The sequence below is a fragment of the Lissotriton vulgaris genome, chromosome 8 (assembly GCF_964263255.1).
Source record: "Lissotriton vulgaris chromosome 8, aLisVul1.2, whole genome shotgun sequence".
Lineage (NCBI taxonomy): Eukaryota > Metazoa > Chordata > Amphibia > Caudata > Salamandridae > Lissotriton > Lissotriton vulgaris.
In genome coordinates this window covers 1351155689-1351178841 of record NC_141696.1, presented here as the reverse complement: position 1 = coordinate 1351178841, position 23153 = coordinate 1351155689, and the positions used below count along the sequence as shown (strand labels likewise).

Genomic DNA, 23153 nt, shown 5'->3' with positions numbered 1-23153 from the left:
ATTTAAGCGCCTCGGTCAGTCTAATATCTCTATATTAGAATTTGGGATTGGTCTATCTATTCCCGAAATTTTTGTCTCTTTATATTCTCACTTCACATTTTTTATTTCTTTACACTCTGTGTGTTGAGCATCTTTGTCAACTGATCCTCCATCCGTTGTTAACTAACTTAGATGCTCTCCATTCAGGTATATATATATTTTTTAGCAACGTTATAACTTTTTTTGTACCTAAAGTTATTCAACCACATTCAGTTTTTTTCTTCTTCACTATGGACACATCAGGTGATTTCTCTGTTAACGTGCTAGTCTTCTATTCGTGTGATTCTTTGGACTTTTCCTGTTTTCTATCACCATGTCTAATTTCCTTGTGAACACCTCCCCCTTTTTTGATTTAATCGGATTTATCCTATGTAAAATGATCTTCGCTACAAATGTTTAAGTTTCCCTCTCACATGCGACATATTTAGGAATTGTATATTGTGTGAATGTGGGTCGCTGTATATATTTATATACATTGAAATGTTATTCTATTACTTGCTATTTACATACATTTTGCTAAAATATTGATAAAATACTAGAAACAATAAAAAATATACATATTTTCTCTCTCCCCTTTCATTTATTTGTATTTTGGGGGAACTTTTTCTGTTTGCATGGCGATGTTTTAAAGCATCAGTGACTTTACGAGCACTTCCTTATCAGCTTTCAGGCAGGTTGGGTTTTTCTAGCCTGTTTTCTGGTTCCCTCCCCTGTCCAGCCTGCCTGCCATCTGCCTTCAGGGGGCCCCTTCCGTAGTGGTTGCCGCTCACAACTGAGGACATGCTCAAGACCATGAAGAGCATCCACTCAGGAGTCCCGTTGGATTCTTGCCCACACCACATCTCCCACAGAGTAACCGCTGCCATTGTCCCCCCAGCTCCGCCGTACCATCAACTGTTCCATCGAAACCACCACCTTCCCTGACGACTGACCTCAAGAACTTCAGACATACCTACCACCTCCCCTTCCCAGCCAAGGTCATCGAGAAGGCCATCAACACCCAGCACTCCCCGTTCCTAGAAGTAAACTGCATCCTGAATACCTCCCAGTCCGGCTTCAAAGAAACCATAGAATGGAGACCGCACTCCTCGCTACCACCGATGACATACGCCCCTTACTGGACTGGGGCGAGACCGCAGACCTCATCTTACTGGACCTCTGGGTCAACTTTGACGCCGTCTCCCACAGAACCCTAATCACGAGACTCCACGATGCTGGCATCCGCGACAAGGCACTGGAATGGATCCACTAGTTCCTCACCGGCCGGACTCAGCGAGTCCAACTACCCCTGTTCCTCTTAGAATCAGCTGCAGAGTACCCCAGGGTTCCTCCCCGAGCTCCACCCTCTTCAACATCTACATGGCCCCTGTTGCAGCCATCGTCAGATGCCACAGACTCAACATCATCTTCTACACCGACGACACCTAGCTGATCCTCTCCCTCATCTACAAACTCAAAGCCGCCAGAACCAATTTCCACAGCCGAATGAAGGCTGTTGCTGCCTGGATGAAAGATAGCTGCCTCAAGCTCAACTGGAACAAGACTTAAGTACTCATCCTTGGACCCACCCCTTCAGTATGGGACGACTCTTGGTGGCCAGCTGTTCTGGGATCCCCTCACACCCTGATGGACCACGTACGCAACCTCAGCATCATACTGGACTCATCACTTACAATGAACAACCAAATCAACGCACTTTCCTGAGCCTGCTTCCACAGAATCCAGAAAGACGGTCACCCATGCACTCATCACCAGCACACTCAACTATGGCAATGCAGTCTACGCCGGCATCACCCAGAAACAGCTCAAGAACTACAGAACGTCCAAAACGCTGCAGCCAGACTCTTCTTCGACATCCCGCACCGCAGCCACACCACGCAATACCTTCAACAACTCCACTGGCTCTCAGTCAAGAAGAGAATCACCTCCTAGATCCTCACACATGCCTACAAAGCTCTCCAAGTTTAAGGACCAGCATACCCGAACCACTGCCTCGCAGTCCATGTACCCACCAGACAACTCTGTTCCGTCCAACTCGCCCTAGCCTCTGTCCCCAGGATCCACAAGACCATAACCGGAGGAAGATCCTTTTCCTACCTCGCCACCAAGACCTGGAACACAATGCCCCTCCACCTCAGGCAATCCACGTCGCTGACCTAATTGAAGAAGGACCTCAAGACCTGGCTCTTTGAATGGTCCTACACCCACAGGACCAGCAGCCGCCTCACCCCCAAGCACCTTGAGACTCTCACGGATGAGTAGCCACACTATAAAGCCTCTGATGGTGCTTTTATAACCCCAAAGACACAATTCTGATATTTCGTTTTTTTAAAAGTTGTAACTATAGTCCCAGACTGTGGAATCAAACCAGATTTGTGAGGGTAAGTTCGCAGCATTACACATCTGCAACTCTGATTTAGCTCTTACCACTTGCATTTGAACTCTGGTGCAGGTTTAAAAAACAATACAACACCCATGGTTCCCTTCTCTTTAATAGGGCAGATATCTATTCAGAGAGTGGACGTACTGGATGTTTATTATGTGTAGTATTGTGCCGCTAGAGGTGAAATTCTTGGACCGGCGCAAGACGAACCAAAGCGAAAGCATTTGCCAAGAATGTTTTCATTAATCAAGAACGAAAGTCGGAGGTGCGACTGGGTCTGCTTTGGCAGTTAAATAATAAACAATAATAATAATAGTATGATTGAATAGCACAATTTATAAATTGTGTCACTGGTAGGTGATGATAATTGGTGTTAAAACATATCTAACTATATGCAGCAGAGACTCCTCTACTGCATTTTGAGTAGTGGAAAAATAAAAAATAAAAAATAAAATTATAATAACACAACTGTATTATTTTATTTTTCCGTTACCAGCCAGGTTTATGGGGTAATAAGGGGGTTGGCTGTTGTCACAGCTAGAAGGGGAAGAATTTTTGGGGCACTTAAGTGCGCATGACGGTTTGGCCTGCTGTCATGTGCACTTTGCATGTTCCCCACATGAAATACACAGTCTGGTGAGGAACATGCACAGGCTCATAGTCCCTGTCTGAGTGCCGAACCATGGAGCTCAGACCAACCACAACGCTGCATTGCAGCGTTGTGATTGGCTTAGGGGAGCCTGTGTGCGCTTCAGCTTCAAGCAGAAACAGAAGAGGATGGATGCTAGGCGAGGCGGCGGTCCGGCAGGAAAGTAAGTAACTTTTAGCAAGGTAAGTAACTTTTTATTTATTTTTCTATCCCCGCTCCACCCGTGCTACTTGGTGGCAGCAGCCACTGACTATATGATAGTCAATTTACCAGAAGGATGAGATGGAGAGAGGATACAGCTGAAAGGAACCTGTGACACACATGTTACAAAAACAATTATGATGGAAGTCTTGGAGTTTCTCTGCATTTTATATTTACTGTGCATTATTAATATCATGCCAAATGTGGATTTATGTTTCGAATTTATATATATATATATATATATATATATAAACTTACTGACATGATGCTATTGCACTTGAAGCAAATTCCCTGTGGCACATAAAGCACATTTTCCTGGCCCTTGCAAACTAGGCCTCAATTTGGGCCTAGACACCATCTTGTTCAAAATGAATATCACCCTTGTGCACGTACAACACTCGTTATTCCTGCAGCACACAGTCAAGCAAAGTCATAGTCTATTTCCATTGACATACTACTGGCTGTTTTCCATGAAAACCTTCCAACGAGGTCACAAAAATATTTCTTGTGCCATGAACCTTCCATTAGCTCACTATAGCGAATGTATTCATAATAGTTTGCTGTTGTTCATGTGGCTAGTTTGTCTTAATTAATATTCATGTAGCAGGATAGTGCTTAGCTGCTTAGGCAATATGATGTTTTATAAAACTGTGCTGATTTGCACAGTGGTGAATCTGCACTTTCAATGTTAGTCTATGAGCAGATTTCCTATTTAAACCCCTGATTTTGGGGGTTCTTTATTGATTTCACTGCTCATTTGGGACTTACATTTTTAATGATTTGCACATTATTTTATAATGCCCTATTCTGAGAGCCTTTATAGCATTGACTTCGGGCCAGATGTACGACCATAGCATTTTGCGACTCACAAATTGCGCTCAATTGAGAGTCTCAATTTGTGAGTCGCAAAATGATATGTGCAACAGTGTCTGAGACATTGTTTGCGATTCCCAATGGGGTCGCAAATTGCATGCCTCATGAATATTAATGAGGCACTTGCAATTTGCGACTCCATTGGGAATGAATGGCAGGCCCTCACTGGGATGGTGGCCTGCTGGGCTCAGCAGACCTCCATGTCTGGGACTGCGTTTAAATAACGCAGTATTTTTTTTAATGCAGCTCATTCTTGTTAAAGGAAAACGGGATCTATTTTAAAAAAGCAAAATGAAATGATTTACCTTCATTTTTTAAGGGCAGGTTAGTGGTCCCTGAGACCACTGCCTGCCCCTAAAAAATATTTTCCCCTGAATTCACAAAGGAGAAAGGGGTCCCATTTTCGAGTGCTTTACCACCATTCTGAGAAGGGTGGTAAACGGCAACTGTTTTGCGACGGCAATTGTGGTCAAAACTCAGTCATACATAGGCCTCTGACTCGATATTAGGAAGCGACGCCCTTGGAATGCCCTTTCCTAATAGCTACTCGCTAATCCTATTTAGCGAGTCACAAACAAATTGCGACTCACTAAATAGGGTTAGCACATGACACAATTGTATTTTGCATGAGCAAATGGATCGCAAACCCATTTGCCCATGCAACATAGGGTCATACATCTGGCCCTTCATGCTTTTGGCATTATGATCCCTATGTCGTACCTTTCAAGTTTTTGCAATAAATCTTATTCTTGATCCAGAACTCAATCATTGAGTGGGCCCTTACTTAATTGACTGTATTTTGATATGCTGTGCTGTGCCTTTTCTCTGGGGCCTCATGAAATTGAGGTTTACCACCCCGTTCGATTCATTAACCCGTGGGCAAGAAATTGAGGTAATATTTTAGGGTGCATACATTTAGGGGTTACCCTGCACCCACAGAAGCATTTGCTCTCTGGGTTATCTTACGTGAAATGGAAGAGTCAGCTATCTTTGACACAATTGGGACTTAAATTTATTATGATTTGCACATTATTTCATAATACCCTATTCTGAGAGCCTTTATAGCATTGACTTCGGGCCAGATGTACGACCATAGCATTTTGCGAGTTGCAAATTGCGTTCAATAGCAAGTCGCAATTTGCGAGTCGCAAAATGTTATGTACAACAGTGTCTAAGACACTGTTTGCTATTCCCAATGGGGTCGCAAATTGCATGCCTCATGAATATTAATGAGGAACTCGCAATTTGCGACCCCATTGGGAATGGCAGGCCCTCCCACAGAAGGTGGCCTGCTGGGCTCAGCAGACCTCCAAGTCTGGGACTGCTTTTAAATAACGATACAGAAAAGGGGGTGGTGATGAACAGAGTGTCTGAATTAAACAGACCACTCTTACCCAGTCCAAAGATCAGGGCTTGATCCATCACCGTTATTTATCTCACTGCCCCATCCCAGCTCAGAACCTGGCTATATGCAAATTAGTCTGTCCCTGGCCCAGTGCATCATGGGAACAGGGCAGACCAAACTACCAAGCCAATTCTTCACCAGAAAGGAGACAAGCTACCGGGGACCGGTTTCTGGCATTTCAGCCTCTTCGGCCCGGCTTGCTTGAATCCTGATGGAGCAGTGAGAAAGGGACTCATGTCTGAGTATACCCTGCCACACCTATAGTGGCCAAAAACGATACAGAAAAGGGGGTGGTGATGAACAGAGTGTCTGAATTAAACAGACCACTCTTACCCAGTCCAAAGATCAGGGCTTGATCCATCACCGTTATTTATCTCACTGCCCCATCCCAGCTCAGAACCTGGCTATATGCAAATTAGTCTGTCCCTGGCCCAGTGCATCATGGGAACAGGGCAGAACAAACTACCAAGCCAATTCTTCACCAGAAAGGAGACAAGCTACCGGGGACCGGTTTCTGGCATTTCAGCCTCTTCGGCCCGGCTTGCTTGAATCCTGATGGAGCAGTGAGAAAGGGACTCATGTCTGAGTATACCCTGCCACACCTATAGTGGCCAAAAACGATACAGAAAAGGGGGTGGTGATGAACAGAGTGTCTGAATTAAACAGACCACTCTTACCCAGTCCAAAGATCAGGGCTTGATCCATCACCGTTATTTATCTCACTGCCCCATCCCAGCTCAGAACCTGGCTATATCCCCGGGAGCTTGTTTCCTTCCCAGTGTAAGAATTGGCTTTTGTAGTTTGGTTTGCCCTGTTCCCATCATGCACTGGGACAGGAACAGACTAATTTGCATACAGCCAGGTTCTGAAACTGGGATGGTGCAGTGAGCTAAAAAACGGTGTTGGATCTAGCCCTGATCTCTTGACTGGGTGAGAGCTTTCTGCTTAATTCAGAGACTCTGTCCCTCACCACCCCTTGTTGTAAATGCTTTTAAATAAAGCAGATTTTTTTAAATGCTGCCCGTTTTCCTTCAAGGAAAATGGGCTGCATTTAAAAAAAAAAAAATGAAAAGTTTCCGTTTCATTTTTTAAGGGCAGGTAGTGGTCCCTGGGACCACTGCCTGCCCCTAAAAAATATTTCCCCTGCATTCATAAAGGGGTAGGGGTCCCCTGGGGACCCTTTCCCGTTTGCGAGAGCTTTACCACCCTACTGAGAAGGATGGTAAACTGCGACTGTTTTGCGACCAAACAGACATACATAGGCCTCTGACTCGCTATTAGGAAGAGATGCCCTTGGAACGCCCCTTCCTAATAGCGGCTCGCTAATCCTATTGAGCGAGTCGCAGAAAAATTACGACTCGCTAAATAGGGTTAGTACATGGCCCAATTGTATTTTGCATGAGCAAACGGGTAGCAAACCCCGTTTGCGCATGCAAAACAGGGTCGTACATCTGGCCCTTCATGCTTTTGGCATTATTATCCCTATGTCGTACCTTTCAAGTTTTTGCAATAAATCTTATTCTTGATCCAGAACTCAACAATTGAGTGAGCCCTTACTATTGACTGTATTTTGATATGCTGTGGTGTGCCTTTTCTCTGGGGCACCATGAAATTGAGGTTTACCACCGCATTCAATTCATTAACCAGTGGGCAAGTCATTGAGGTAATATTTTGGGGTGCATAAATATAGGGGTTCCCCTGCACCCACAGAAGCCATTGTTCACTGGGCTATCTTACATGAAATGGAAGAGTCGGCTATCTTTGACGCACTGGACGTGCAGTCACAGAACCGGGTTTCCCACCAGGGCCCCTCTGAATAGAGGCACTGCCACATTTCTCCCCCTTGTACAAATGCCAAAGAGCAACAAGATTTTCTCCGTCTAAAACATAAATGCTTTCCTCGCTAAGACTGTTTTTACAACTTTTACTAAGCAGGAAACCACTACACTCCTTACAGTAAAGTCAACTAAAATGCAAACACAACAATTTTATTTGAAAAAAAAATAAAGCAATGGCCACAGGACTTCATCAACGGTTAAAAGCATGTAAAACCTAACTTTTCAGAAACCTGTTCTATTGGTTCTGATGTTAGTACTGGTACTTTATTTATTACACTGTTTAAGTGCCTTGGTTGAATAAACATAAAGTGCACGAAGGAATGTCATGGTAGGCCCTTATCTCTTTTCAGTTCTGTTTATTTCAGAACCTGTTCTATTGGTGCTGATGTTTGTTCTGGGACTTTATTGCATCTAAGTGCCTTGGTTGAATAAACATAAAGTGCGCGAAGGAATGTCATGACAGGCCCTTACCACTTTTCAGTTCTAGGACACCTCCCTAGAGGACAACAGTGTTGTTGTCTCAATGTCATATGGAACGAATACACACAAGAGAAGTAGCCAATGATTCTTTTAAAGGTTATCTAGAGTCACACTGACTCCGATTTGCTGGCTTGTCCCACCATTAGAGAAAGATCTGAACCTTTCAGAGGCAATACGCAGTTGGCTGCTATAATATTTATCATTCATAAAGGCTTCTGGGATGAATGTGTACTGCACGGCAACAGCAACCCCTAAGGCCTGACTTTATGGTATAAAGTAGTACTAATGCAGTTCTGCACCAACATTTCGTGATTACCTTGATTGCACTGGTGAAAGTGTAGTTTTGCAGCAAAATATGCACTGCAAGATAAGTGCAAAAATTACATTTGCACTGGATGTCCAGTGCAATCTATGTAATATGGAAATATGCAGAACTGCACCAGTGAAATCTATGTGATCGAAACCCTGATACTGTAGGCTTTACTTTATGCCTATCAACGTCCTTATATGTATATGGTCTTAAATTTTGGGAACCACAAAGGCTTCCAAGGTATGGCCTTCAGAGTATTTCCTGTGTATGTTTCACATTGCTGGTGGATCAACTTAGTGAGGGTCTTGCACACATATGTATTTAACAGATTTCTACTTTGTGTATGTTTTTTGTATAATCTCTTATAGTTTCCGTGTCCTCATAGATAACTGTGTATTGGGAAGAAGATGATAGAGGAGGGTTCATTTGATGTGCTGATAACTTTGGACAATACATAACCTGCAGATCAACTTGGATAAAACTATTAGAATATTAACATGAAAATGAGTACCATTGACTTGGGTAACAATAAACATCTGTTATTCATCGCCAAGATACGCTCCTGGGTGAACGTGAGCTTTGGAAATACACATGTTATGTTATGGTATGTTATACACTGAAGAGGGGGAAGAGCTCCCAAAATTTGGCACAGGAATCTGTGCAATTCAATGGCAAGACCTGAACTCAGCATATCATATTTAGGGCGCATGCTTACTGCAAACCTTTCTGTGCGTTGACTCTTATGCCACACCTTGATTTAGAAATCAAGTAATTATTGACACATATGCATCTGTGGCCCATCCTTAAGTGTGAAGGGGCCTGACCCCACAATGTTTGCAAACATGAAGAGTGTCTATTAGTCTGAGCACAGGTCAGCCTGACAAACACTATTAATGTTCAGGTCAGGCAGCCAGGTGCTATAAATGCGATAAATGCACAGCGCCTGCCTGAGCTGAACTTTGCTGGACTGCGGATTTCACAATCCTGTGGGCGTGACCTCCTCAGCCAGGCAAAGCGCTGCAAGGCCCTCCCCCTCATAATGAGGGGCAGCATCACTGATAGACTCGAGCATGGACACTTCAGTTTCAGACTCTGAAGTAACACCACGTCACAGAGTGGGGTGGGGTCAGGAACTTTCACTGACCCCATCTCACTCTGTGACTCTTAAGGACTTCCACCTCCTCTTATTGGCTGACCCAAGGCCAGCCAATGAGAGGAGGCGGCATTCCAATCCATCTAGGAACCTCGGTGGCTTCCTTTCGCCACCAGAGATCACCGCTGCAGCGTAAAGTTGATTTTTTGATCTTTGGTGCATGCATGCATGTGTATTTATGAATGTATGTGTATATGTGCATGTGTGTTGTTAATGCGTGTGTGCTGTGAATGGGTGCTTTGCATGTGTATGTGCTAGTGAATAGTGGGTGGTTGTGAGTGAGTGTGCGTGTAGATGTGTTGTGTATGTGTGTGCATGTGACCCACAGGCAGAATTAATGGCTGGCACTGCACGTATTCATACAGACGCTAAAAGGAGAATCACGGATCCCAATTTACCGCCCTCAGGATTTTCCCACCACCATGTGCTGGGTTGGGAGCAGCTCCTTCAGAGTTCCCAACCCTAACTTGGGTTTTAATAGGAACAGCTCTGTGGACGAGTTTGTGAGAGAAGCACAGCGTGCATTGATGCCTGCACCACATCACAGAGCTCAAGACACTGAACGCTGCCTGTGTTTGACATGAAACGCAGGCACCCACCCATTGGTGCGTCTTCACAGAGGGGTCCAACTTTCAAAGTCTGAAAACCGTAAAGCCACTTCAATTACATGGAAAACAAAGTTTCTGTGTTTTTCAAAAGTTGGCTGCTGATGATAAGCTGGTTTGTTTTTGCAGTCAGTGGCATGTTTTTGGCTCCCTCAGCCGATCCCTGACATCTGTTGCATAATATGCGGAAATCGAAAGGGAAAATGAGTTTACATCTGGGTTGGTAAAACGTGGAATATGTTTAAAATGGCGTCGAAATACATCTAAGCTTTCACGCTACAAATATAAATAAAGTGATTGATATTGTAGAAGATAATGCAGTGTGTCAGCTTAAGTAACACAGACATGCAGAATGCAAGCTGCAGGTAAAGAATATGATAGCTTTCAGTTAAAGGGTCCCTTCTTTCCTTAATCATGATGCACACTGGGAGTATAACAAATATTACTGGCGGAGAGGGATAGTATGTCAGAGTTCAGTGTGCAGACCAGGCGCTGTTGAGTGAGTTTAGCAGTGTGCATGGTGGGCGCGCAGTCAGTCACTGCAGATTTCATTTAATGGAGATTTAAGGTAAATTCTCACATTCTAATGAAAATGCTTTTTTTGAATTGCTAATAAACCAACAGCCACTTGATGAATCCTCACAAAACTATGGTTAAGTTTCAGCCTGTCATATTTCGTGCAGATCCATCCAGGGGTGGAGAGTTAAATACAGGAGTGACAAAAATGCTTTTTTAACACTAATGTGAGACACCTTTGCTCTCTCCACAACAGGAAAGAAATCAATGAATTGCATTACATCGAACTTTCCAAGAAACTAGCATTCAGTGTCTTCTTTACAGTTTGGTGTAAATCCATTAAGTAACTTTTGGGCTATTTGCATTGCAAAAAGGAGTAGAGTGAACTGGAAGTAACTAGCCATAAGTCTTTGTATATCTGTGCTATTAATATTTGTCAACAATCTTGGACCCTGTGTATAAAACCTCCATAAATCCCATTGAGCGAGGGATCATTTTATCTTGTCATCTACTGGGGGTTCTTGGACCCAATACTGGGCCAGGGGACCTGAGTGATCAGATGAAATGTTATGTGTCTGCTGCATTTACAGAATTAACTGAAAAAAGTGTCTTAGAAAAAAAAGTATATCTAAAGCTAAAATAGGGCATTGGGAGTATCGTTTAAATCTATGGAGGATACAGGAGTGGGGCCTAAAGGGGCAACTACTGCCCCCCAAAATGAAAAAAAAACTGTTTTTGGTGTAGGGTTCACAAACTCAGATTCTAGTTTGTGCTCCATGTTCTGGTTCTAAATCCAAATAGAGTTCTAAAACCTTCTGGTGAGTTCGAATTCTGAAAAGCAAATCTAAAAAAAGAAGCTTCACTGTGTGTTTATACAATGTCAAAGGGTGGGTGTAGTCAGCACTGTTTGCACTGGGGTGGGTATAGGTCCTGCACCCAGTTACCACTGCACAGAAGAGCTGGTGCAGACAAACTCTGGCCATGCACATTGAGAGTTGGTCATATGTTGCGAGTGGAGAAAGTCTGGCTCTTGCTGCGGGGATAGCTAAGCCTAACATTGCCAGGAGGTGGGGCCTTTACCTCCGACACTGGAAGAGTGGGTGCGCAACCTCGACTGGTGCCAGCGGACTGAAGAAACTGTGTACAAGAGTAGGGGGTGTGTTAAAAAAAAGGGAACGAATATGGTCGCGCCCTGGCGAAGGTTTAGGGGGATGAGCATGAGATAATGATATGCAACAGCCGGAGTGGGACGATGGGGCGGTGGTTTGTATGACCCGAGGAGTGTTCCACAAATTTACCATGGTGTCCAGGCCTCCCGGGGCAACGTTTCCTATGTGTTTCTCTAATCTCCTGTTCCCTCTGTAACTCATATTGATGAGATGTATAGACCTCACTGTGTATTAATTCAAGTACTCCGTGAAAAGTATGGACTATTGGGCAATGTTAATAAAAAATTTTTTTTAAAAAAAGAGAGTGGAGAAAGTCCTGGTGACAAGTCATCCTGCCACCCCCACAGTTTAGGGTACAAGGCCATGTGCAGCAAGCGTACGCTGCACAATGAATTGGGAGCAGGGCCTGGCCACAGGACAGGTCATGCAGGCACCCTGCTGTGTGCATGAATGACTGGCTGCCCGGTGAGATGGGCACCAGGCCTATGCTGAGGCTAGGCCCTGCGGCCAGGCTCCTCTACAGATTTCCCAAGGCTATGCGCAGTTGTGGTTTACTGCAGGGTTGAAATATAAAAAAACAAACATCAAAAAAATGAGAGGTAGGTGTAGAATATCATCAAACACATAAACTGAAAAGTGTTGGTTTGTTTTGCTCATAAATTATTAACCTACGGTTAAAAATTCTCAGAAATGTCCTGGAAAAAACTTCAAACCGACATTATGCTTACAAAGCCTTAAAACACTTAAAAAGGCCGGTATGTTTAGCAGAGAAAACTATAAGTTGCCCCCAAAACACTGTTCATGAACGCAAACATGATGACACAGTTGATATCACAAATGACATCATTGATTTTTTTAATACATATTTTATTGAGTTTAAAAGGTCACACGTCTCATCCATCCGCATGTTATCATATTCCTCAATTAGGTAACCACTCCAAGATACATAGTGCTGGTTAGCTCAGCTCTTATTGCTTCTGCATTCAAACTTTAGAAAAACGCCAACTTTCCCCCACATTACATCATAGATGCCATGACTAGTGTCACCTGACCACTGACATCATCAATTACATCCCTATGAATACACAATTCTTTCTCTGCATATGTGTTATTTACTGATATTGTGTGCATTAATATATACATGATCTAACCTTGAGCTACTGGATCTGTACTGAATGTGAAAATAATGCACAGCCTGAGGTTCTTGAGGTGCTGTGGTTCTTGAGGGTGGGGTTGGGTTTTGGACTGACCCTGCCTCCAGTCTCTGTGGAGAGTCAATCCACTGGACATGATAGTTAGCTGTGCACTGTGGGGATTCATTGCAGTCTCCCGTTGAAGATCAGACTGGCCGTTGAATCCCTGTACATCCACAACCCACTGCAAACAACCTTTAGGTGCACACAGCAGGCACAGGGTGCAGCGACTAGCTTTTGCCAGGCCTGACACTGAACAGGCACTGCCTTCGGAGGTACAGTGTGGGGGCTGTGCACAGGACCTGACCTCCAGCAAGACCCCACACCAACCACAGTACATGCACACAGTGTGGGTGAAGACCAGGGAAGCCCATTGATTTGGAACGAGCCTTAACATTTTTCTAAAAACAAATCAAATAAAACAACGAATGATATTTAAAACGTCCACACATTGCAGATCGCTTCTGCCATATGTTATCAAAGGCTAGATACTGAAACGAAGCGAAACAAAACACTGTTTAATTTTTCCAGAATATATTCAAATAAAAGAGGAGAAAAGTCCATGTGAGATGGCAGGGCCAGGGGGGTGTCATATTAACACTGGAATTAGCAATAGTAATATATGCAATAACAGAGCAGCTGCAATGCTGTTCCTTTAGTGTTATTGGCTAATATTAACTGGACAAAAGTATACGAATATTTTTAGTATTGAAATAATATGTTATGTGGCAGCATACCGAAATGTTCTTTTCAGAATCATATATTTGAGGCTATCTGTTGATGACTTCTACTACATCTGGCAGTAGAGGTTACTCTGCAGTGGATCTGTGACTGCATCTTCTTTCTTTCAGCTGTATGTATCCAGGATATCTCTATGTCTCCATGTATATGATTTTAGGGGACGGACATCATGAAATGTTTTGTTGTTATGGCAGTGCTCATAAACGCCCGGTAATTCCCACTCATGCTCGGTCATACCTTTTAAAATGCAGATACATTGTACATATTCAACTATACAAACCACAGTAATTGAAAGAAAGGGCGCGTGTGTGTATGTGTTTTCCTAGTGGTCAGTATTGTGGATCTATCTGCATTGCACAGTCCTTGCAGAGGAAGCATGTGCTGTCTACATGTTACACTCAAACAGCACATTCATTGCTCGCCTGGCCCAGTAGCCAGATGGTGGCATGAGCAGACCCTTGAGCCCATGAGCAGACACTATGCAACCTTTCAAATCCTGGGATACTTCCCACTGCACTGCTGTACATTTAACAATAGGATATGCAACTGTAGACTGGGTGACAAGAGCAGAACATATTCAACCTTTTAAAGGGCGGGATATTGGCTATTGTTGCACTTACACACAATGACCGTGATTACAACTGGAACAGCAATCACAAGTCATAATGCAAGCAGCGAGCTTACTGAATGAACACTTCTTACACCCAGTATGAAAAGAACACTGACAAAGCCAAAGATCTTGGAAAACCTTCAATATTTTTTTTTTGGTCTCTTTCACTTTGCAAACATATGCCATAGGCATTAAAGGTTTAAAAGTAGTGAAAAGCCAAAAGAATGATGCCAAGGATTGGTGCACAAATTAAAATAAATACGTAAAAAGTGACCCACTACAAAACTAAAAATAAAAACATGAATAAAATCAGATAGTGGACCACCACTACTGGCACTGAAGAGGACTACTTTTTAGGCGGATGTGTACAAGCACAAAACATACTCCGGTCACTGACAGAGAAGAGAGGCAGTGGCAGAAGTGGACCAACCCACTGTCCTTTGCAGTATGTTGTGGTGGTCGGAAGCAAAATGTGAGCAACAAACTACCGAAAAACAGATGACGATGGCAGACCAAATGTCAGTGTATACATTTAAATATGTATGTGTAGGATAGAAATATTTAGTGGACAACATGAGACAGGCAAACAGCTAAATCTGCCTCTAAGTCAGCCACAGAAAAGGATATTGCGTGATCTCCTACTCTACACCTGTGCTAAAGCTACACTGAGATCTCCATACATTTGATGAATTTATGAGCTATGCTCTTATCCAAATCTAAGTGAAAATACAGATGCTAGAAATCGCCCAAAAATCCAAATCTTATCCACATCTAAATGAAATAGAAATAAAAAAATCACCCAGACCCTTTGAACAACTAAAATCGAATTAAATTGATACACTTTCAGAGCATTTTCTAGAAATGTATGTTTTAATTGAGATTAAGAGATGTATTCGGTATGAATAAAGTACTGTAAATGCTCAGCTAAAAAAGTACAGATCCAAACTTTTGCAGAGGGTCATGAGACCCTGCTTCATTGGTTTCAATGGTGGTCCGGTGGAAAGTACGTGAGACTAGTGGCTGCCGGCAGGGGGACTTGCAGATCATCCCTAAACCACAGAAGGAATAAGGACTGTACCCCATAGAGGCAGAGGTAGGAATCCACAGACTAGCTCTAACCTGGCATTCTAGGGAAAGAATTTCAGCCACCTACGGTAGTCAAATAAAGCCACTGAATTTGACTAGAAGTTAGCACAAGTGAGGTGTTGTTAGGAAGGGGAGGGATGAGTGCGGACAGAGAAGAGTTCTTTGGAAGTGTAGAAGAAAGGAGCTGACATAGGGGACCAGATCACACAATACTTTTGTTTGGCGCTACTTCATGTTCCTGGTGGTAAGCTAAGGCACCGCTCGATGCAAACACCTTTTACCACTATATGGTGAAGCAGGTTTCTGAAGGTTGTAATCTGTGACAAGAATGTTTGTGCATATATGTTGTGTGAATTCTGCTGTGGTGGTGATGTGTTTTGTTGTTTGTGCTGCTGTGTTCATGCAGTATTAATGCAATATGATGTTGTTTTGCATTGTGGTAGTGGTGATGTGTTCTGTTTTGCTCATTTTGTTTGCCCTGTCATGTTTTAATTGTGTCATGTTGCTTTTCTGTTTACTTTAGACATGTCAACAAATGATACAACGTTTGCAGCCAAAAGATACACATTGTTTATAAGTTCCCATGGCAAGCACCCATTTACCACTGTCTAAGGTGGTAAAACAGCCCTTATCAAGCACTGCAACTATTTAAGAGGACGGACTGCAACTTAACTTGGTGCCTGCAGTCAGGGCCGGACTGGGAACTAAAACCAGCCCTGGCAAAGTGCTCGGCTGCCCCCCCACCGCAGGGGATTGGGGGTGCCGCCGAGCTCTTTGCCAGGGCCGGTTTTTGGACGATTTTGTTACAGGGCAGCCCTGTAACAAAAACGGCCCCCAGGGGCCCAAAACCGGCCCCCACCCATGCGGCGCATCGGGGGATTGCCCGGTTCGCGCTACGGCCAGTCCGGCCCTGCCCGCAGTGCTCACTTTATGCGACACTGACAAGTGTGAATGCAAGAAGATGTGACACGGGTGAGAACAGCTTCAACACAGTGTTGGTGCACAGCAAGACAGTATCTGGGAAACTGGGGGAGGTGAAGGACAAAGGCATGGAGGGGAAAACACAGTGAAGCAGGAGAGGAGGACACAGTGATGGGATTGGCCGGGAGGAGGGAATGATGCAGGCTGAGGAGGTGACACTGTTATGTTATGTTATGTTATCCCGGGGTTTTATATAGCGTACAGCTACTCAGAAGAGTGTCCCGACGCTTTGAATTGCACACAATCTCGTAACACAACAAGGAGAGTGAGTAAAAACAGAGAGAAGGAAACCTAATAGGGCCAGGAACTAAGAGGTGAAAAGCCAAGTTTTGAGCCCTTTCCTAAATGCTAACTGGTTAGGGGAGCTGCGCAGGGACACAGGCAGTTTATTCCACAACTGAGGCGCTAGTAGTTTAAAAGAGCGGCCTCCGATGCGGGCTCTCTTGACACGAGGAACCGTAGCAAGAAACAAGGCTCCTGACCTGAGCGGCCTAGCAGGGTGGTAAAATGTTAGCCTTTTCTGAAGGTATTTTGCTCCGGAGGAATGCAAGGCTTTGTATGCCAGAGTTAGAGTCTTAAAAATTATCCGCTTCCGGACAGGAAGCCAGTGAAGAGCCTCCAGGAGACCCGAGGCTCTAGCACGGCGAGAAAGTCCATAAATGGCGCGTGCTGCCGAGTTCTGGACAACCTGTAACCGTTGGAGCAGGTATTCTGGCAGGCCGAGATAGAGGACGTTGGAATAGTCAATTCTCGAACCTATAAACGCCTGAACCGTGATCTTCCTGTGTTCCTCCGATAACAGGGGAAGAAACTTGCGTAGCATCCGGAGCAGTCCAAAGCAGGTGCCAGTGAGACCGATTACCTGTGAGCGTAGTGTGAGGCCATTGTCGATCTTGATCCCAAGGTTTTTTGCCACCTGGGACGAACTTGCTGGTGGAAACATGTTCTCAGGCCACCACACTTTCCAGTCCGGGTCCGAACTGCACCCAAAAAAGAGGACCTCGGATTTATCCGAGTTGCACTTGAGGCTGTTATGTTGGAACCACTGAAACACAGCCTCAAGGCAACCCTGGATCCTATCTCCATCGAAGTCCGCACCCTTCTCACAGGTGAAGAGGAGCTGGGTGTCATCGGCATAGGAAACGATCTGAGCCCCGAAAGACTCCGCCAGTGCCGCCAGAGGGGTCATGAAGATGTTAAAAAGAGTTGGACTCAGTACTGAGCCCTGAGGAACTCCGACACCCAATGGCGACATCTCGGCGGAGCAAGCAGAGGCCCAGACCGTTTGTCGACGGCCTGCCAGAAAAGATCGAAACCACTGGAGCACCGTCCCCCGGAGACCGATCTCTGAGAGTCTCTCCAGAAGACCCTCATGGGGGACGGTGTCAAAGGCCGCCGACAGATCTAACATCACCAGCATCGCTCTCCCCCCCGAATCCAGCACCTCCTTTATCGCCTCCGAGACTTCCAGGAGAGCTGTTTCGGTGCTAAGATTGGCGCGGAAACCTGACTGGGTGGGGTGCAGTAGGTCGTGGGACTCCAAGTAATCGGCAAGCACCTTATGCACATGCTTTTCAATGACCTTCGCGAAGGCCGGCAGGAGCGAGATAGGTCTATAATTCGCCAACACCTCCGCATCCAGACCAGGCTTTTTAAGCAGGGGAATAATCATTGCCTGCTGCTGCCTGCTGAAGAAAGAGGGATTCATGGGGGTCTTCTTGAGACTTTTTTCATGTAACCTCTTTTACTGCAGTTTTGGGGTCGCAGTTCCCTGCCATCGAACTTGCTAACATCAGAACCATTGTAGTGCATGGACCCCAAACCTGTGCAACCATACTTATGACGCATTAAACTCCATACCTTATCATCCCACACCTGTTCTAAACAAAAATAAAACTACTCTCTGCCAGTGAATGCTTATTCAAAATCTGATTTCAATAACAACAAAGGAAAGAGTAATAAAAACATACCCTTAAAGAGTTAATAGTTATCATGACACAGATGGTTCAAATTCTTTTAACAATTCTCATAGTAAAACTGTGGGTTGTGGGAGATTTTTAAAGGTCCATTAATGGGAGAGGTGGATTAGCCAATGCCATACCACAATAACTAGAATTCTGAATGCTGATGTTACAAACAAACACAACCGGGCCAGGCACTCTGAGGGTATACTAATGGTGTAATGGTATAAAGCGCGCTATATAAATAAGCAAGGGCGAATTTAGCGCTAGTGGTGCCCGCCCCCCCATGGACTCCTCCTCCTCGGATCCCCGGACCCCCCATGACCCCCCAGCCCCCTGGCAAAAGTGCCCCTTATCTCTCCATAGACCCTCTCTCACATACATTTCATTCTTTAAAGCGCTGGTAAAGGCTGGGTTTACTACTCCACTCAGCTATCCACATAAAATACAGATGTGTTCTCTGCTGCGGGCTTTTAACCCTCTGCGCTACACTGCCACTGGACAACTCTAGCAGGAACATTAACCAACAGTTATCTTGACATTTGTATTGCTGCCTGAAAGTTGGACGCACAAGGAATTCTGCAGCAGGTGCTTTTTATTCATGAATTCTTGCTAAACACTCCCCCCCTTCCGCCCCCCCCCCCAGGTCGATGCCCCCCTCCAGGTCAGCGCCCTGTGCGGCCGCACCAGTGGCACTGCCCTAAAGCCGGCGCTGTAAATACTCGAACAGAACACAACATACATATAGTCGCAAAAAAGGCAACAAAAGTGTGAACCTGGTCATGCATTCAATTCGCAACATAATGGACACCTTATTAAACGTAAGCACATTAATCGTGTAAAACACGCACGTCTGATTTGTACAAAAAGCATACGTTTCAGCGAATGCCACTTTAAGGAGAAAGTTCTGACAACCTAGAATACAAAAGTGGACTTCGGAAACCCTCATGTCTCTGGTATTGCATGCGTTGGGGGAGGGAAGGGAGAGGGGTGGGGGAGGGGAGGGGGAGAAGGGAGGAAGGCCCTCTGAATCATAGGCAGCAGCCCGAGAAACCTTCCCTTTAACAGAGGTGTTCCATGTGCCAGGCACAACTTCCCAGAAGAAACTCGGTGTTTTTTTAAGAACTGTTTCGGAAATAAATATTGTTAAAAGAAATTATGCACAGCTGCAATCGACAGACCAAAACCTGTCATTAGTGAGATGTGATCATAGCTTTGGTTTTGAAACTTGCTTTTTGATGCACCCATGTTGTGCAGTAATGCATCGCACGTCAAAAAGCAAAACCCACAGAAAGAAAAACACAACTGCACACAACCCTGACCCTAGGCACGCGGGCTGTGGGGTCACAAGAGCGCGCGCCCCTCTTGGAACACCTACACAGAGGCGGGGAGCAAACTTAACATGTGCCTCAATGCAAGCGAGGGAAGTTGGCTCTTATACCCCATGTTAGGTTGTAAAAGACCACAAAAATTCTGGCAAACCTCTCCCTCCTGGGCTGAGGGTAAACTCTCCCTGCACCTGCTGTACCAAAAACAAATATGGGAAACCTACAAAGGGCAGAGGATACTGCGCACACTTGGACAGGTTGGCGGAAGGATGCACGGCCCGCCCCCAACCACACAGGACCACCAACACGACTGCAAGGAGGGCCTCCCACTACATGTCACAGTCTGTGCATAGAGACCCCTACAGCGCCTAGAGACCGCGGCACTGTACAGTAATAACAGCATGAATTAATATACATTTCTAAGATTTGAAATTGACGCAGTGGACAGATGTCGTCTCAAGTTTGAGTGATAGCGCTAGGTCTGAGCTTTCAAGGGCTAGATTGAATGTGACCACATCGGCTCACAGAGCACTGCAGACATAAGGCTCCCACAAACACCATATAGCGCTGTCTGTGAGGCACACCTTATGCAATCCTAGCAGGATCTGAAGACAAGTCTAAGGACTATCACCTTCTCATCCCAGCCATTTCATGGGGCAACACCAATGGTCCCGGGCTTATGCCCACTTTGTGAAAATCATTTTTTTAAGTTTAAAGGAAAGTTTATTGAACTATTAAAGCATAAACAATGAACAACAAATCATATGCAAAAGAGAAGCAAGGAGTATATATTGAAAACAATAAAGGGAGAGGAAAAAGAAAAAGGGGGAGGACAAGGGCAACATGATAAGTAAATTCATACACTCATATGGCAAATAACTTATAATCTATCTTCCATAACGAGAAATGTTGTAACCAGAAATAAGATGACATATGATCAACGATATGCAAATTAAATCTTTGTGAAAATCATGAGCTCAACACGTGTGCCAGTCCCAACGCTGTCAAACACAAAGTGGACACAGTCAGCATGATTTTCCACTGTAGTTAACTGTGAAACTATGTGTATCTGAGTCACCCACTGCTTTACCATCTTACCCTTAAGCAAAGATTCATTGGCGTTATCAGCCGTAAGGTCAGCATTTCACTTCCAGGTGAAAATCTTTTGTTAACATTATTTCATTGGTGCAGTCTAGTAGTTTGGTGGGACCTTGGAGTTTGTTCAGAAGAGAGAGGAGGTCTCACTCTTACAGACCTGTCGGTCAGCGCCATCTCATGAGGTGCAACCACCACCACCACCACGACCTCCATCACCAATATCATTACCACCACAACCACTGTGGCCCTTAACTCAGCCTAGCAGTCTCCTCAAACCCATGGTCTACACAATCCAACTGAGTGGCTCTGAAACAAAAGAGGGACAATTTATGGGAAATGTATGCCCTGCCCTGGAAGTCTCAATCATGCTGGCGGGTAGGGTCTTGTGGATTCAACAAGAGGGGAGAATAAGATTGTTCATCGGTGCACAATGCAACAGAGTACATGAAATAACAGAAGTCTATAAAAAATGAGCTAACGTTTCAGAAAAGGAACACTTGTTTTAGATACATGGACACTGTGCAGTCAAATGCTTCCAGTTTGGACCACTCACTTATGCAGATGTTGCATGAGGCTAGATTTACTCTATAAATAGTATTTAATTAAGCATCCTTTCCACGTCTCAATTTTTAATGGGTTCAGAAACCACAGTAGACTAAAATATCCCAGTATTGAAGATCATGAGAAAGTTGAAGGTCAATCACATTTACAACCTCAGGGTCACAATATCTATTTGGTGCTCTGCAGCAGCCACACAACTGCACATGACACCCAAGAAATACTTTGTTATTAATAATAATAATTATGAATAAATGCTAAAAATTTTTGCATAGAGCAGAGGAATATCTTCTTCCCAGCAAGAGCTGAAATGAAACATGAAGGATGTGTGATGACTTACGGCAATGAGGGTGGAGCTCCTGGGGTCCCCAGTAGCAGAGGCCGACGCTTGCTGATCCCCACCAATGGCATTGCCACTGCTGTCGGCGCTCATCAGGTGCTGCTGGTGGTAGTCGGGTGGCGGGGCAGCACTCGCCTTGCTGTGCTTGGTGCTCTTTCTCCCGCTCTGTCCATGCTGCACGAGGTTCAGGAGCTGCAAGGTGCTCTCCCGCTCCCTCTCTGAGGTTTCTGCCCTGTTGCGCTCATAGCGCCCCTCGCAGGTCAGGTGATGCTGGCGACAGGTGGCAATCCGCGCTCTGAGGCGCTCCACAATATGTACCCGAGGAGTGATGGAGCCACCGCCAAGAAGGCCGGCCCCTGGGACCCCTACTCCGAGGCCTCCAGGAGGAGCGCGGGAGGGAACGGTGTCCCCCATGCTGCCAGCCACCCCGCTGCTCTCCGCAGGCACACTGCCCCAGGCCAACGCAATGCAATGGTAAGCAGGACTTACAATGTGCTACCTGGGCACCATGGGTGCCTGGGCTGGGTAGGCAAATGCAGGCCCCCTTCACTTCCTCCTGGACATTGGCAATGTGAGCAGATGACCGCACACCAAAACCAATAGCTTCTCTTCTGCAGGAGCAACACTTCCTGCACCATCCAAATCTTGGTGCAAATTTGACAAGGTCTTGATCCACTATGTTCTTCTGCAGGCTGGTCCCAGAAAGAACGAACTCTTTGAGCCCAGACAGCAAGCGGACAGGGTTTATTGCAATCTCACGAGTGTGTAGAAATATAAAATCCAGAAAAGTAGAAAAAGTTGCGACAGCAGCAGCAAACCTCTCTGGTTCCAAAAAAGTGATTTTCCCATCGGCTGCGGGAGTCAAAAAACCAAGGGGCTGATTGTGGCCCGAGGAGTCCTATGTGGACGCCTGGTTCTCTGTCACTTCACCACAATTTCAGCATCTTAGGAGCGGGCAACGCACCCATGGCCAAAACAAGGGATGCTGGAGTTATCAGCGCTCGAGCACAGACGCCTCTTCTCACGGCATGCTGCAGCCGGGGCGCCGTGGGGGCACGCGGACACTTCCCCCTGATGCTGTTCCTTTCCGTCCCGCAATTCAAAGGGTCCTCTGTAAGGCAGATTCAACAACTTTCCCCCACTGCATAACTCTTCTCCCGTCCTATCAGAGCATCGTTAACTCCGCTGCTGGCTCGGTCAGTGCTCCGGCAAAGAGTTACAAATTCTGGGGAAATTTAGCAAACTTCCAGCAGTTTACAGGAAGAGCCCCAGCCCGTCATTTTCTCTGCACGTACCTTTCTTCCGTGCCCAGAAAGGGGGCTCTGGCTGCCGGCGCTGCTCCGGCCCTTTTGGATGGCTCAGTTTTTCTGTGAAATCAGTGCGGAGTGGGCTTTCCCTTCCCGTTCTGCTGAGTTGTTAGCTGCTGGTGTACGCACAGGGGGTTACAATAGACTTTAGTTGTGTGTGCGAGAGTTAGTGAGGACTACAACACAAAGGGACACTGTGCGCTCTAGTGGACGTGCAGGGTAACTGCAGGCATTGAGTTTTATGACGAGTAAAAACAATATAGCGGTCTAGGAGGACATCTAGTGGCCAAAGGGAAGAAATGTAAATCATCACACTACATCATATTTTA

At 45.3% G+C, this 23153-nt stretch overlaps 1 protein-coding gene across 1 annotated transcript in view; it reads right to left on the bottom strand.

Annotated features, from left to right (window-relative positions):
* MAML2 (mastermind like transcriptional coactivator 2) overlaps positions 1 to 22943 on the bottom strand; it is a 517978-nt gene extending 495035 nt beyond the window's left edge. The window contains exon 1 of the mRNA XM_086935292.1: positions 21518 to 22943. Within this exon, the coding sequence (XP_086791418.1) occupies positions 21518 to 21931 (414 nt within the window). The 5' untranslated portion in view covers positions 21932 to 22943. The remainder of the gene's footprint in view (positions 1 to 21517) is intronic.
* Between the last annotated feature and the right edge of the window lie 210 nt (positions 22944 to 23153).